The 16,484-nt window shown below is 44.7% G+C and overlaps 2 protein-coding genes across 3 annotated transcripts; both read left to right on the top strand.

Moving 5' to 3' along the window:
* Window positions 1-617: 617 nt before the first annotated feature.
* Window positions 618-12,673, top strand: LOC119308492 (regulatory-associated protein of TOR 1). 2 transcript variants are annotated; one of them, XM_037584620.1, is made up of 23 exons: window positions 618-1,230; window positions 3,089-3,191; window positions 3,887-3,969; window positions 4,063-4,221; window positions 4,312-4,428; window positions 4,570-4,727; window positions 4,851-5,005; window positions 5,081-5,225; window positions 5,308-5,386; window positions 5,513-5,614; window positions 5,912-5,995; window positions 6,099-6,209; window positions 6,304-6,657; window positions 6,734-6,914; window positions 7,031-7,639; window positions 7,739-8,062; window positions 8,182-8,305; window positions 8,407-8,531; window positions 8,610-8,749; window positions 8,843-8,944; window positions 11,116-11,201; window positions 11,338-11,422; window positions 11,541-12,673. In XM_037584620.1, the coding sequence occupies exons 1-23, from the start codon at window positions 904-906 to the stop codon at window positions 11,880-11,882; spliced, it is 4,095 nt and encodes a 1,364-aa protein (XP_037440517.1). In that variant the 5' UTR covers window positions 618-903; the 3' UTR covers window positions 11,883-12,673. The 2 variants fall into 2 exon arrangements, with proteins under 2 accessions (XP_037440517.1, XP_037440518.1); XM_037584621.1 differs by having other exon boundaries at window positions 8,185-8,305.
* Window positions 12,674-13,058: 385 nt separating this feature from the next.
* On the top strand, window positions 13,059-14,388 carry LOC119305417 (pentatricopeptide repeat-containing protein At2g38420, mitochondrial-like). The gene has a single exon (XM_037581934.1). The coding sequence runs from the start codon at window positions 13,201-13,203 to the stop codon at window positions 14,233-14,235; it is 1,035 nt and encodes a 344-aa protein (XP_037437831.1). The 5' UTR covers window positions 13,059-13,200; the 3' UTR covers window positions 14,236-14,388.
* The last annotated feature ends 2,096 nt before the right edge of the window (window positions 14,389-16,484 follow it).

The following is a 16,484-nucleotide window of genomic DNA, read 5'->3' on the forward strand; positions in this document are numbered from 1 at the left end:
AGACTCTATCCCATCCAGTGTGCATCGTTGGATTTTTCGATGCTTTTACCTTTTTTGGTTGTGTTCACGCCGTCTTGAAAGCATAAGAGTACCACACGTTTTCCCCATCTTCTTGTTTGTTCCACCCATAAAACGAACCAACATGTTCCACGAGGCCATGTCGAATGCAATATACATTCGGAGTGATTAAGCTCATATTTCTCATTTTAGCCATGATGCCATTTCGGATGTTATGTGTGGTAGTCACTGATCATCGTGAAAATGACTATTGCATTACTTGTTTTGCACACATTTTTGGATCATCTTGTTTTCGCACACATTCATCCTAACTGCAAACTACACATAGGTAAGCTAAACATCACACGCAACCGTAAAAAAGGAAAGATAAACATCACCCCAAAACTACTCGAAGCAGCAAAGAGACTTCAAAGTACAGTAGCTATGCTTGTAAACACACGGCCACGAGCCTGCGCATCTCAGCTCATATTCTTTCAGGCAAAGGAGAAAACAAACCGAAGGAAAAAAGACAGGAGAATCCAGTTTCCAGTTTTTATACTATTTTCCCCGTCTCTCTCTCTCTCTCCTCCCCCTGTTTCTCTCTCTCCCTCTTCCTCCCCACCCTCTCCGCCGCATCCCCGTCTCCCCCGACCCTCACCCCCACCCCGCTGCTCCCGTCCAAACCCTAACCCTAAACCCCACCCGCGCCTCCATCCAATCCCTGCCTGGCGCCCACCCGTCCCCGGCGGCCCGGATTCGGATTCGCCGCGCCGGACCGATTCGATCGATGTAGGCAGCGAGCATCGCTGCCCACTCCGTACACACGACACGCGCCCCCGCCTCGAGATGGCTGCTGCGGGGTGACAAGGAGGAGGGGAGAGTAGTAGAGGGAGCGCCCAAGCGTAGATGGCATTGGGAGATCTCATGGCGTCCAGGCTCGTGCACTCGTCCTCATCGTCGTCCTCGTCCTCGCTGCCCACTCCCTCCTTGGCGGCGGTGAACCACCAGACGGACCGCGTGGATGGTGAGCTCCCTGTCGCGAACGGGCCGGAGCTTCGGAGGGAGGACGCCGGCGAGGAGGATGAGGAGGGGAAGGCCGTTGCGCTCGTGCCGTGCCTGCCGCAGGTGGTTGTGCTGTGCGAGCAGCGGCACGAGGGGTTCGATGAGGCCGTCGCTGCCGCGGCGGGGCCATCGACCAGCGGCCTCGTCTCCAAGTGGCGCCCCAAGGACAGGGTAATGGATGTAGCTCATGCTGCTATTGCTCATCCTCTTGTTGATCATTTCTTTCTTAGATTTGCCAGGGTTGGCCCTCACAGATTCAGTCAGGTGATGTTCATGGGCTTATGATTAACGACACGTGTAGTTCATTGAGCTAAACCAGGGTAAATTTGGGGCAGCTGCTGGTTTGCTTAAGTGGCTACATGCAAATTTAGTATAATTTACCATTTTCAATTTAGGGGTTACGATTGGATCACCACACTTTAAGGTGTAATGGATGATGTGACCAAACTTTTGAGTTTTGGCCGTTTAACTAAGTTATATCATTCATAGTCTTACCAGCAGGATAACCAAATCTGTGAATTGGCTATCCAGATTTGCCTAGTTATTATTGTTTGCTGCAAGCTGATGCCATTCTTTCTCCCAAATGCTTGGAGAAGTTGATGCCGTTTTATGTTGTCGCGTTGTCGGTGGTTGCTTTATTAATTAATGATAAACGGAACCATTTATAGCTGTCGCTATGTTAAAGTATGCACGCTTATTCGCTGCTCATGATATCACCAGAATTAAATGTAGCACGACGACCACTAGCGTGTAATATGTAATTAATGGCTTGGCTAAATAATCAAATAAGCAAGTGCCGAGTAACGGTATTGTTATGACCTTTCTTAACGGAGCATGTCATTTATCTTAGGATGATCATTTTGCCTTTAACTTGATGTATACAGTTTTTTGGTGATTGATATAAGCTTGTATATAAGAATAATGTTTCAAAGTTCAAATTATGCTAGACCCAAATATTCTTCATGGTTATCTAGTACTCTTGATTACATTCAGATAGGATGTCCGCACCCTTATCCAAGTGACTGTACTTGTTAGTGGCTGATTGGTGTCATGTGGAAAATTGGACACTTAGTGCCAGCATTTTGCCTGTGGTGAAGCTAAGTAGTGAGTTGAGCGCCAATCAAAATCTGGATCATTTTAGGAGTTGTCAAGGCAAATTTGCCTACCCATGTACAAGTGTCACTGACGGTCTAAGAAATTCTATTGTTAAGAATTTGGCATGTGAGGATGCAGTGGTTTATGAAATATCACATTGGCAGTGCCATTGACTTCGAGGTTGAGGTATATGGTTGTTTCAACTCATGACAGTATGAGAAGGATGGTTTTGACTATAAAGACGAGGTTTCCTTGCTTGAAAACAACTTAGCATTATGCTCCTTGAATTTCCTCTCGGATAATTTGAGTTGTGATTGACTGTTTGCTTTTGGACAAGCAAAGTACCACTCCCTCCGATCCAAAGTAAGTGTCGTGGTTTTAGTTCAAATTTGAACTAAACCCACAACACTTATTTTGGATGGAGGGAGTACTATGTATGTTAATGGAGATGTTCACGTTCCTATTTAAAAAATATCTGTATAATCTCTTTGTAGTTCGTGTAGATTAAGCTAACTTTCCCTTCATACAAATTAACTCTTTAGCAGGTTTGCAGATTATATTGATTTGTCTGGACTAGAGTATCGTGTTAAACTTTTTAACCATGTGTGTGCCATGATTGTTTGTGAAAAAGAGATATGCTAAATTTATTGTGATCTCAGCAAGGGGATGTCACATATTTAGTATGTAAATATTGCCACAGCTTTGGTTTGTTTATTTTCAGTAGAACTAGCTAATGTTACCAATAAATAGCTTAATTACTATTCCTATTTGTTGTCAGTTTGGTCAGAGTATTGATCTGTGTTGGTCATACCATTTTGATCTCTTCTTTTGGTTGTGTTTCTACTCTTTTATTTTGTAACCATTGGATGGTGTTACTTTCATTAACTGTTTACATTTCGTATATGCTATATACTAACAGTGGTCTTGGTTGCAGATGAAGACTGGATGTGTTGCACTTGTATTATGTTTAAACATTAGTGTTGATCCGCCGGATGTAATTAAAATTTCCCCTTGTGCAAGAATGGAGTGTTGGATAGGTAAACATACGGTCATGTGTATATGCTTATCTAGCTTTCTAATGAGCTGAGAGGGACTTTTTTGCCTGCTGTTGGTAATTCTGTTTCATGTTCGTGGTATGCAGCTCCACTATTATTTTATTCTCTGTACATGTCTTACTAGTTACTATTCTGTCCCATAATGTAAGACGTTTTTTGACACTACACTAGTGTCAAAAAACGTCCTTACATTATGGGACGGAGGGAGTAGAATAGATTCAATTTTTTATTTTTATTAATAATTACTATTTTCACTTCATTGAAAGCACTTCTTTTTTACGGTTGCATTTCTGAATGCCAGACATGGCTGTGTCAGTAGCTGAAGGAGATTGCAAATTTGCAGCAAAGAAACAGTCTTGCATCTATTTAGAAATAGACGACGTTCTTAATATCCTATTCGTGTTGGTTGCTTAGCAACTAATGATTTCTAGGCTACATTTGAAGATATTGTGTTCTTTAGGCCGTGAATGATATGGACTTGATTGTATTTTTAGCTCAGTGAGTGATATGAACTTGATTTATTAATAGTAGCAATAATTATTTGCTGAGACGTGAAATGTACCAGATTTAAACAAGCATGATGGCTATCTTTGTAAATAGCATAGTAGTACAATAATCTTATTGCACTTCAGTTGCCTTGAGATCCGCTCATGGCCTTTCCCTTGTTTCATTTTCAGATCCATTTTCTATGCCACCTCCCAAAGCCCTTGAAACTATTGGAAAAACATTACACTCACAGTATGAGCGGTGGCAGCCTAAGGTGGTCCACTTTTTCTTTCTTTTTTTACATGAACAAGTATTCTGATAAACTGATATCATTGCTTACGTCTTCATGTCCTAATGGTGTCTGCAGGCTCGTTACAAGCTTCAGCTGGATCCAACAGTCGAAGAAGTCAAGAAGCTTTGTAATACTTGCCGCAAATATGCCAGATCAGAGAGAGTTCTTTTTCATTACAATGGTCATGGTGTACCAAAGCCTACAGCTAATGGAGAGATTTGGGTGTTTAACAAGGTGAGTGCTGTTAAGTCAAAACCTGTATTGCATATGTTGATGCATTATTTATCATGTCTTTATTGAAGTGTCCTTTGTACTCTGGTGCAGAGTTATACACAATATATCCCTCTTCCTATTACTGATCTCGATTCATGGCTGAAAACACCATCGATTTATGTTTTTGACTGCTCAGCAGCTGGAATGATTGTGAAAGCTTTTCTAGAGGTATACACTATAGTCCAGTCTATTTTTTTTTATGTTCATGTGATCTGCAAGTCATAGGTACATAATTTATGTGTTTTTTCTTTCTTTTGTATGATTCTTGGATGGTTTCATATTCATTATGGCTCCTTATGTTGACTTCAGCGCCTAGACTGGAGTTCAAGCTCTTCCGCGTCCTCAGTGAAGGATTGCATTCTCCTTGCTGCCTGTGAGGCACATCAAACTCTTCCTCAGAGTGCAGAATATCCCGCTGATGTGTTTACAGCTTGCCTGACCACTCCCATAAAAATGGCATTGCACTGGTTCTCTCTCTCTCTCATGCAGTTGTCAATCCGATTTCAGCTGTATACTGGTCTTTGTATAGCCCCCTTCTGATTTCAGCTGACATTTCTCCTGTTCTGTGAACTTCTCTACAAACTATGCAGGTTTTGTAAACGATCATTACTCAGTGGTGCTCTGGATCACTCTCTTATTGACCAAATTCCTGGAAGGCAAAATGACCGTAAAACACTTCTGGGGGAGTTGAACTGGATTTTCACTGCTATTACAGATACTATTGCATGGAATGTTCTTCCTCATGGTACAGAAGGTCATTTGAGTTCAAAAATAATATCAGTGGGGCATTGCTTTTATAACACAAATTTCACTTGTGCAGAATTATTCCAAAGGCTTTTCAGGCAGGATCTTTTGGTCGCCAGTCTCTTTCGCAACTTCTTACTTGCTGAGAGAATCATGCGATCTGCAAACTGTTCTCCAATTACATACCCACTATTGCCACCCACACATCAACACCATATGTGGTAATTGACTAGATTAGTCATTCTGTTTCCATATATATATTATTCACCTTTTCTGCATTTACCGTAATTTGCTGAATGTTAGGGATGCATGGGACATGGCTGCGGAGATCTGCCTTTCCAAGCTTCCTCATTTGATTGCTGATCCTAATGCAGAGTTTCAGGTCTTGCTTCCTATTTTATCATTGAATAATTTAGCACTAAGAACATTTTTTTTGCTGGTATTGCTCTGCCACTGCAGTATTATCACTTCAGTACCATAACTTTGCTTGTCTCCTTACTTCCAACAGCCGAGCCCATTTTTCACGGAGCAATTGACAGCATTTGAAGTTTGGCTTGATCATGGCTCTGAGGATAAGAAACCACCTGAACAGTTACCCATTGTTCTTCAGGTAAGACAATTTCTTGGACCAATTATTCTTGAGCCTACTAATGCTTTTGTTATCTGAGATGGTAACAAACTCTCCAAATAGTCTAATGGCAAGAGTGTTTGGATGATCCAGTCACCTTTTCTTGTCTACTTGTACCATATTGGTTCTATTGATTTCGTTGTATATGCCATCTTCATTAGTTCAGGACCTCATGTAACCAGTGTTATTTTGGGAGTGTGCTACACCTCTAGACAGTTGTTAACAGTATATTTCTTTTCTTGTTTTCCTTTGCTGTTGATACAATCATGTTTTATGTAGGTCCTGCTTAGCCAATCACACAGATTTAGAGCACTTGTTCTGCTTGGAAGATTTCTTGATATGGGGCCATGGGCAGTTGATTTGGTATGGAGTTGGCATATTCTGCTGGCCTTCATTTGTTTTTTGACTAGTGCTGGCTATTTATTCCTTATCGAGTATATTCAAACTCTGTCACTTCATTGTTTAGGCCTTGTCTGTTGGTATCTTCCCTTACGTGCTCAAACTGCTCCAAACAAGTGCGATGGAGTTGCGTCAAATTCTTGTGTTCATATGGACAAAAATTCTCTCTCTTGATAAGGTATGCACTCTACTTCAAAATCTAAAGCAGCTCTTCCTATTCTCTTGAAGATTCTGTTGTTTACCTCAGTTGCTTTTTTTGTTTGAAATGACAGTCATGCCAGGTTGATTTGGTGAAAGATGGAGGGCATGCATATTTTATCAGGTTTCTTGATAGTTTGGATGCTTACCCGGAGCAGCGTGCAATGGCTGCTTTCGTTTTAGCAGTTATTGTGGATGGGCATAGGAGGGGTCAAGAGGCTTGCATGAGTGCAGGTCTTATAGATGTTTGCCTGAGACATCTGCAACCTGAGAATCCTCATGATGCACAGACAGAGCCTTTGCTTTTGCAATGGCTTTGTTTATGCCTTGGCAAACTCTGGGAAGATTTCCCTGAGGCTCAGTTACTTGGTCTACAATCAAATGCACCCGAAATTGTTACATGTTTATTGTCTGAGCCTCAACCTGAGGTATGGTAGACTTGGTGTGTCAATTCTTCATTATTGCAGGTTCACAACGTGAGCATTAAATATTTGGTCTTTGCAGGTCAGAGCCTCTGCTGTTTTTGCACTTGGAAATCTGTTGGACATTGGATCTCCATCAGTGAATGGAGGTGATGACGACTCTGATGATGATGAAAAGGTGAGAGCTGAAATAAATGTTGTTCGAAGCCTTCTGCAAGTCACTTCAGATGGTAGCCCTCTTGTTAGAGCTGAGGTTTCTGTAGGTACGTGCTGAAAATATATTGTACTTCCTAGATAGTTCTTTTGGTAATGTCTTGGGACATAGTAGACTCCTTTTAGCTTTGTGGCAATCATTTTGAGTTAAGCTGATGTCTTCCAGCTCTTACTCGCTTTGCGCTGGGCCACAACAAACATCTCAAATCTGTTGCTGCGGAGTACTGGAGACCTCAAACCAATTCACTGCTGAAGTCACTACCATCATTGGCTAATATTAATAACCCAAGCAATGTTTACAGTCCCAGTAACTTTCTGCAAAGCAGCAGTGGCCTTTCTTCGCATATTGGTCCTGTGTTAAGGGTTGGTAGTGATACCAGTGCCACAGGTCGTGATGGAAGAATTTCTACAAGCAGCCCGATTGCGACAAATAGCATCATGCATGGGTCTCCCCAGTCAGATGATTCTTCTCAGCACTCTGATTCAGGCATATTGCTTAGAGAGAATGCAAGTAACGGTGGTCTCAGCTACACCAGGTCAAGGCCTATTATTGACAGTGGAATTTATTCCCTATTTATTTCGACGATGTGCTCTGTTGCTAAAGATCCTTACCCTAGAATTGCAAATATTGGCCGGAGAGCACTGTCCCTTGTAGGGGTCGAGCAAGTGGTCATGAGAAATACTAGATTTGGCAGTGGGGGTGCAGGAGAGACATCTGCTCCTTCATCAAACATAGGAATGGCACGTTCTTCTTCCTGGTTCGACATGAATTCTGGTAAGTTATAACCTTTTTCCTTGCAATGTGCTTGTAGTACCTCTCAATTTTTTTCCAATGGGATTAAAAATTGGACTGACCATTTTCAATGCTTTGCAGGAATCTCAATGGCATTTAGGACTCCTCCTGTTAGTCCACCTCAGCATGATTACCTTACAGGGTTGCGCCGCGTGTGTTCTATGGAGTTCAGACCACATCTCTTGAATTCACCTGATGGCTTAGCTGATCCGCTCTTAAGCTCTGCTGCAGCCCCCAGTACCAGTGAGCTTAATATACTTCCTCAATCAACAATATACAACTGGAGTTGTGGCCACTTCTCTAGGCCACTTCTAACCGGTTCTGATGATAATGGGGAAGTAAGTGCTAGAAGAGAAGAGAGAGAACGAACTGCACTGGATTGCATCGCTAAGTGCCAGCGTTCCTGTACGTGGATTGACCGCTTACTCTACATTCAATTATTACTTTTTTTATTAGTTATGTTAGTTATTTGGCTGTCATTTGTGATGGTTCCCCTTTTACCTTTTTGTGGTTGGCGGGAATAGCAGCATGCAAGATGACTAGCCAAATTGCTAGCTGGGATACAAAGTTTGAGTTGGGTACAAAATCAGCATTGCTGTTACCTTTTTCTCCTATCGTCGTTGCAGCTGATGAAAACGAGCAAATAAGGTAAACTATATTTTGTTAGAACCTTGTAAAAATTGAAAATAATTGTGTTTTAAATAATGACTTCAGGTGTCTAAAGTTTTGTCCTTTTATATTCATGCCAGAGTGTGGAATTATGACGATGCTCTACCAGTGAATACTTTTGAAAACCACAAGTTATCTGACAGAGGACTATCCAAACTTCTACTTATCAATGAGCTTGATGAAAGCTTGCTTTTAGTTGGCTCAAGTACGCCTCACCTCTTTATGGGTGTCTCTTGTATCTGTACATATGTACTCCTTGTGATATATATTTTTCATACTGTAGGTGATGGAAATGTCCGTATATGGAGAAACTATACTCAAAAGGGAGGACAGAAACTTGTAACTGCCTTCTCATCAGTTCAGGGCCATCGAGCTGCAGGCCGCAGCGTTGTGATCGACTGGCAACAGCAATCTGGTTATCTGGTGATATTCTGATGTCTCTTTCCAAGTTTTGGTAAATTTGTATTCATTTAAGACTGTCCTAATACTGGAACTACTCCTTTTGTTGTATAACAGTATGCATCTGGTGACATGTCTTCCATCCTCGTATGGGATCTTGACAAGGAGCAACTTCTCAACACCATTCCATCATCTGCTGATAGTGGCATTTCAGCTCTGGTGAGTTCTGGTTACCATGTGTAATTTGAGTATTCAGAATAATCATATGACAAATTGTTTAGTCTGTTTTGGACACTAGGGATTTCATCTGTTATAGCTTTATTATTTTCTGCTCTGCTGTTCCTGCTTTATACTCGTGGACTCCCCCCTTCACGCTAATCAGAAATTAGCAATTTTTTCCACTGCTAACTAGTTTGACGGTGTCAAAATTAGATCATGCCGCATAATGATGCACAAAGAAAAATGAGATCATAAATAGTTTCCTGTTCCTTTCTGTAGGAACAACTTCGTTTTCTTAGGTCTAGTAATGCATGCAATGCGTAATTTTTTTGGATGAAGGGTTTGCTGAAAATTTAATCCCTATTTTTACTCGACCAAACGTATTACCAGTGTTTCAGTTGGTTTTGTCAGCTTGTCTTGTTTTTTGCACTTTACATGATGTGAGGAACTATGGAGCACGGATACGGAGACACGGACACCGCGATAAGCATACGGGGACATGGGATACGTCATTTTCCAAAAACAGCCATTCGGGGATACACAAGTATATAGAAATAAATAAAAAAATGCATGTAATATACATAGAGTTAAAAATAAAAATGATACATCAAATGGCAAATGCTAGTATTAGTCTATTAGAGAGTAGAGACCAGGGTTCCCTTCACTCTCGCCCACGAACAATTGGCTACCAGCGGTGGTGCTCCCAAACGCCATGCTTCCTGACAGCAAGCAACAACCAAAACTGCAGCACCAGCATTCAAGTGAGCGGCAGCTCAACAGCAAGCAGCGGCAACTCAATGTCAAGAAATCGAGCGAAGACATGAAGAGGTTGAGGAGAGGGGCTGCTTGGTTACCTGCTCGAGCGTGGTTGCCGTCGGAGGCCGAGTTCAGGCTCGGCGGTTGAGTCTAGGTGGCGGCGGATGGTTGAATCCAGGCGGCGGCGGCGCGTTCACTGTAGCATGGAGCAACGTTCCTTTTGTCTCGCTGTTATTGGGCTTCCCGTGTCACTAATGTATTCTATATGTGTCCCAGCCGTGTCTTTCCTTTTCCCCCTTTTTTCTAATTTGGAAATCAGGGGATACTGGGGGTATGCGAATCTCTTTATCTAGCCGTATTGCCGTGTCCCGCCGAACTAGGACGGTAATTTGGCTGTTTTGGCTGTGTCCATGCTTTGTAGGCAAGGAATACAGTTAGCAAAATAAGGGCCTGTTCGCTCCAAAGGAAATTTGCAGGAATTGTACAGGTTTAGGTTCCTTAGGAAAAAATTCCTATGAAGCTGTTCGATTCAAAGGAATGACTAACCATTTGGGCGGATGCCCTAGGCACTTTCCTTCACTTTTCACGGGAAGAGAAAAATCCAGCCTGAGCTCTTGTTTGGGCGGATGCCCGAGGCACACTGCTGGTGGTCCAAATAAAATAATAATTCTATAAGGTGTAAGATGACTCCAGCCAATAAAGCATACAGTGTTTGTGTCAGACTGTGGGGCTCAGCCACTTAAAACACTTACACTTACACTTACTAAGCCTTTTGTCCCAAACAAGTTGGGGTAGGCTAGATATGAAACCCTTTCACGAGGACTTCCCAGGAGGTCACCCATCCTAGTACCACTCTCGCCCAAATGGGTTTCATACCCAAAGGACTGGCTAGATTTTACGTTGGCTCGCCAAGCCTATCACAACCCTTAGATATGAAACCCTTTCACAAGGACTTCCCAGGAGGTCACCCATCCTAGTACTACTCTCGCTCAAAAAGGTTTCATACCCATGGGACTGGCTAGTTTTTTACGTTGGCTCGCCAAGCCTATCACAATCCTTCTCCTTTACCCGGGCTTGGGACCGTCTATGCCTAGAAGACATAGGCGGAGTTGGCCCAGCCACTTAAAATATTTGAAAAATTACCTCACTATAAAACGTTTCCTCTGCTTTCCAGGCATAGCCGAACGTAGGCCTTCGTATGTTTCGGTTCCTCCGTTTCGTAGCAAGCTGGTTTTTCTATTCCTGTATGGTTTTGCTTTCCGGTGTTCTACAAAACTATGCCGCGAATGGAGCCTAAAATTTTGGTGACTTGCTTATTAAGAATATATGAATTTTGTTTCATTGGGTTGTATATGCTATTTGAGCTATTGCAAGAAGATGTATTGATCAGGTTTAGCTTGCTGTTTCTGTTTCAGTCTGCATCTCAGGTTAGACCTGGTCAATTTGCTGCCGGTTTTATTGATGCATCCGTAAGGATATTTGATGTTCGTACCCCTGACAGGTAAGCACATCTTTGTTTCTATCCTTTACCCTTGATAATATTTGAGATATTATTTAAGTATGGGATTCAGTTTTTGTTACCTTTTATCCCCATTTATGTTTCTTCCTTTGGATGTTTTTTTCCTTAAATGACGCAGGCTAGTTTACATGGCAAGACCACATGCCCCAAGAACTGAAAAGGTCGTCGGTATAGGATTTCAGCCTGGATTTGATCCATACAAGGTATTCCTACCACTTCTTCTTTTGGTGTTGCTGTGTTCTTCATTCTGTTATATTGGTATAGGTTTTGAAAAATGGTTCGCTGGAGCTTTACAAAGCTATGTAATATTTGCGATCACAGATTGTAAGCGCATCTCAAGCTGGAGACATTCAGTTTCTTGATGTTAGAAGGGCTGCTGAACCCTACCTCACTATTGAAGCTCACAGGGGTTCGTTAACAGCATTGGCTGTTCACCGGCATGCTCCAGTCATTGCAAGTGGCTCAGCTAAGCAGATGATTAAAGTGTTCAGTCTTGAAGGAGAACAGCTAACAATCATTCGCTACCAGCCATCTTTTATGGGCCAAAGGATAGGAAGTGTAAACTGCCTTTCGTTCCATCCGTACAAATCTCTCCTGGCTGCTGGAGCTGGTGATAATGCTCTGGTCTCTATCTATGCTGAGGACAATTATCAAGTAAGATGAGGTCTACATCCTGTGGCATGCAATGACGACACAATCAGTAGGCCATATGATTGGCTGACTGCTGGATCCGCAGCAGGTTCAGCTACAAGATACAAGATGATACAAAGCCTGGTCAGTGACATGGTGGTGATTGCAGTGCTGTGGCTTTTTGGTCCATATTGCTTGTGTTGGGCATCTACATCTCTGGTCGGCGAGTGCAATTTGTAAGATACAAATCAAGATTCATTAGCCTCCCTTGCAGAAGGTTGTGAAAGTGAAAGGCAGTTGTGGTCCTGTCAGTGAATTTGGAGGCTTCCCCAATAATCATACCTAGGTTAACTGAAATGTAAATAGCCGTCCCCATTTGGATTGTTGTCCTGTCAGTCAGTTTTCTTCCTTTCCCAAAGTGTAAAAAGGTTTGTCGATGCTTCATCATATCATAAGTCGGGTCTGGCGGGGTCTGCCCGGGCAAGTGGTTGTTTATATGGGCCAGGAAGGGAGAATGCATGCACATGTCTCCTCACAGATGTTCTTCAATAGATAGATGCTCCTTTCCAGCTAATATAGCATTAGAGGTGAGTTGTTACTATGGCTTGCTTTAACCAGTGTTGTCCAGGTCATTCTTTCTAAGCATTGGACTATCATCATCCAGTGTTGTCGTCATAGCAGGGCTTCATTGTCCATTTGTACATATGAACTGCATTTGTACAGTAGTTAATTCTCTTAAGATAAGTTGTAATGCATGTTTGTCCTTGGGTGTATCTGGCATATTTTGAATAATTAAGTGAAAAAGAAGCTTGTCTCTGTGTACACATTGTTGTTTCTTTTGCTAGAATCATGGGCTGTGGTCTCTGAATATTTTGTGTGGAATTCTGTATGGTTTATTTTGATGGTTAAGAGATGATGCAGCATGAGGTTGAATGCCAAAGGGTGTTGGATGCTGCTAGATTTATCTTGAGAAACTAGAGGCATCACAAACAAGCGGAGGTGTTGTTGCATTGAAGCAACTGGCAAGAGGATTCCGGGATGCGCTGAAATGAAATTTTACTTGCATTTCAGAGCATGCGAGGAGACAATGGGTGTCATTTTGAGTTGTGATATTTCACCATTGAATGCTGGCTGGCAGCTTGGCAAGTCAAGACTAAAAAGGCCACCTGGTATAGTGGTATTCATGCCAAATCCAGTTGACCGATCACAGCCCCACACCCACACACATGCGGCAATGGCGGAGCTTCGATCCTTGTTCGACGATGGTACTCCGCTGAATAGATGCGTTGCAAATAGAATGCAGCAGTAGTCCAGCAGCGAGTAGCTGACATCGGCACCAGCCGGCCGCGAGATGAGCTGCTCACCGCGGCCAGGACCTGACCACCACCTCCTGCTTGCCACCCTCGCGCGCCACGGCCGCCTCGCCGCCGCCGCCACGCTCTTGTCCACGGCCGTCCGCACCACACGCGCGCTCAACACCATACTCGCCGCCCTCTGCTCCTCCCCGTCGCTGCTCCGCGCCGCCCCCTCCGTGCTCCTCCTCGCCGCCCCCACCGCCTCCCCTGACGCGGCCACCTTCCGCGTCCTCACCTCCGCGCTCTGCCGCGCAAGCCGCCCCTCCGCCGCCGCCGGCCTCGTGCGCTGCATGCCCTCCCTCCACCTCGACCCGGACTCGCCGCTGTGCCGCGCCGTGCTCTCCTCCCTGTGCCGCTACGCCCCGGCGCGGGACGCGGCGGCGTTCCTGGACGACATGCGCCGGTGGGGCGTCCCGCCCAGCGGGCTTGATCACCGCGCCGTCCTCCGCGCCCTGCTACGTGAGGGGATGGTGGCGGAGGCATACGAGGTCGTCAAGGAGAAGATGGGCTCCGATGGCGTGGCCCCCGGGGTGGCCGACTTCGAGCTGTTGCTGCGCGCGTTCAGCGAGCGCGGGCAGTTCGACGCCGTCGACGAGGCGTTCGACGAAATGCTCCTTCGAGGGCTCGTGCCGGGCGTGGCCGTCTACAACGTGTACGTCGCCGCGCTGTGCAAGAAAGGGGACCTGGCCGGCGCGCGCCGGATGGTGGAGTGCATGGAGCGCGCCGGCTGCCCGCCGGACGTCAGGACGTTCAGCGTCGTGGTCGCCGGGTGCGTGTCCGCAGGGGACGCCGGCGCTGCCAGGGACGTGGCGTGGGAGGCGGTGCAGCGGGGCCTGCGGTGGGACACGCCGTCGATGGTGGAGCTGGTCGGCCTGCTCCGGGCGGGCGGGCACGTCGCGGACGCGCACGGGCTACTGCTGGACGTGTTCCTGCACGGCGGGTGCACTGGAGTGGACGCCTCGACGCTCGGGCAGCTGATATGTGCCAGCGAAGACGCCTGCAGCGTGATCACAGATCACCCGAAAGACTAGAAAGTGCATCACATTTTGAGGTCCATGCCTCGTTTAATCTGTTCCGAATGTTTCAGCTGAAGGTCAATCCGTCAATGCATTCTAGTGCTTGATGAATGTCCACTGGATATTTAGATGTACGTATTTCACATAACTTTTTAAGAGTTTAATTGCTTTGTGCACAAACTTGAAATGCATGCTGCGCCTAGGTGTGAAACTCCCAAAGTGGTACCCGTGAGCCCAAATCCCTCAGTCACCGTTCTCTTACCCTCTCCCCGCCACACTAGATCCACCGCGCCGCCGCGCCGGTGCGGGACGAGACTTGCCTGAGCCCCATGCGTGCGCCCATCCATGCTCACCCCGTTAAAATCAGGGGATGATTAGATTAGGAAGAAAAAAGAAAAAGGAACAATCATAGAGTGAAGTGGGAGTACGGATGGAAGCATGGGGAGGGAGCAGACAAGCCGAATCCAGGGTGCGAGCATGCCGTCGTGGAATGACGAGAGACGTCCTCTGACTCTGATCTCGATTTCTACTCCGATAATGATTCGATGAGGAGTGAACGTTGATCTGGCTTTTCCCGGTTTGAGGATTTACTGTCCCTATATTAAATCAATTTGGTTGGTGCTTTAGATGCCGTACACGATTTCGTACAAGGATTGGAGCGGGCTAGCACGTGATGTATCTGCACGGTGCTTCTATAAGCTTCCTGTGAAAAGAAGTTGGCTTTTGAGTCATTTGATACCGAGAGGAAGTTTTTGGATGTGGTATGCCATGTGAGTTCTTTTTAACTCACTAGATGACCGTTGCGTCAATTGGTGTAGAGATCAAACTGCAACCTGGAAGTTAAGCAAACTATGTGAAACAAAAAATAAAAGTCAAATGAACTATTTGAAGAGACGAACTAACGAACTGCAACTCAAAATTAAGTGAACTATTTGAAATATAAAATATAAATTAAGTGAACTGTTTGAAGAGATCAACTACATCCATTATTATCAATGCATCTCTGTTATTACGCCCGGTGTAATGGATGAGGATCAAATGACCCGTTGAAGTAAGTAGGTGTCTTTCTTAGCTTTGTGTCTTCAAGTCTAATTGCATTCATGTTTGCATTGACACTTTTATTTTAGCATAGCTGCTATTAGAGCTGATCTTGGAATAGACCTCGCCGGTAAAAAAAAGCGCATCGATAGCTCTATATCCGAGATGGGATTGCCCAAGTCGGCCTGTTCTTTTCCGCGCGTCACCGTATCGGTCTCTGTTCAAACTCCCGAGCACACGCTCTTTTGAGCAGCTATACCTGGCCACATGTCCTTTCGGTCCGGGTAGTGGACTAACCACCTTTAGTAGCCAGACAATGTTTTGCTCCGGCTGGTTGACGTCGTCATCGTGCATTCAGCGATGGAGTACCAATACGAACCCTCATGCCGCCACTATTTTCAGCGTTACAACGAGCCGGCGAGGCAGCCTAGAAGAGCCATCGTAACCAGAAGCCCGACCACTAGACCAACTATAGCCCAAAACTTAAGCGAACTATTTGAAACTACATGCCGCCGGGCTTTGCCAGTTGGTCTGGTCACCTCAATCTATGGTACTTTCGTACTTCTTAGTCCGTTTGGTATAAGGCTGCTCCTTTAGTAGCAATTGAACATGTGTAATAGCCATAATGTTGATCATTCGATCATTATTATGACTCATAATAATCGCAAGTTGGGGAGTATTTTGATGGCATTGCTCGCAGCTGCCGAATCATATGATCAACAAAATCTCAACAACAACCACGAGTTCTGACCGACTATACGGGTTGGCATAGATCGAGATTAGGATTTGTCACTCCAGTATCGGGGAGGTATCTCTGGGCCCTCTCGGTAATGCACATCATAAGAAGCCTTGCAAGCAATGTGACTGATGAGTTAGTTGCGAGATGATGCATTACGGAATGAGTAAAGAGACTTGCTAGTAACGAGATTGAACTAGGTATGAAGATACCGACGATCGAATCTCGGGCAAGTAACATACCGATGACAAAGGGAATAACGTATGTTGTCATAACGGTTCGACCGATAAAGATCTTCATAGCATATGTGAGAGCCAATATGAGCATCCAGGTTCCGCTATTGGTTATTGACCGGAGAGGTGTCTCGGTCATGTCTACATAGTTCTCGAACCCGTAGGGTCCACATGCTTAACGTTTGATGACAATTTGTATTATATGAGTTATGTGATTTGGTGACCGAATGTTGTTCGGAGTCCGGAATGAGATCACA

Source organism: Triticum dicoccoides, chromosome 5B, assembly GCF_002162155.2.
Source record: "Triticum dicoccoides isolate Atlit2015 ecotype Zavitan chromosome 5B, WEW_v2.0, whole genome shotgun sequence".
Lineage (NCBI taxonomy): Eukaryota > Viridiplantae > Streptophyta > Magnoliopsida > Poales > Poaceae > Triticum > Triticum dicoccoides.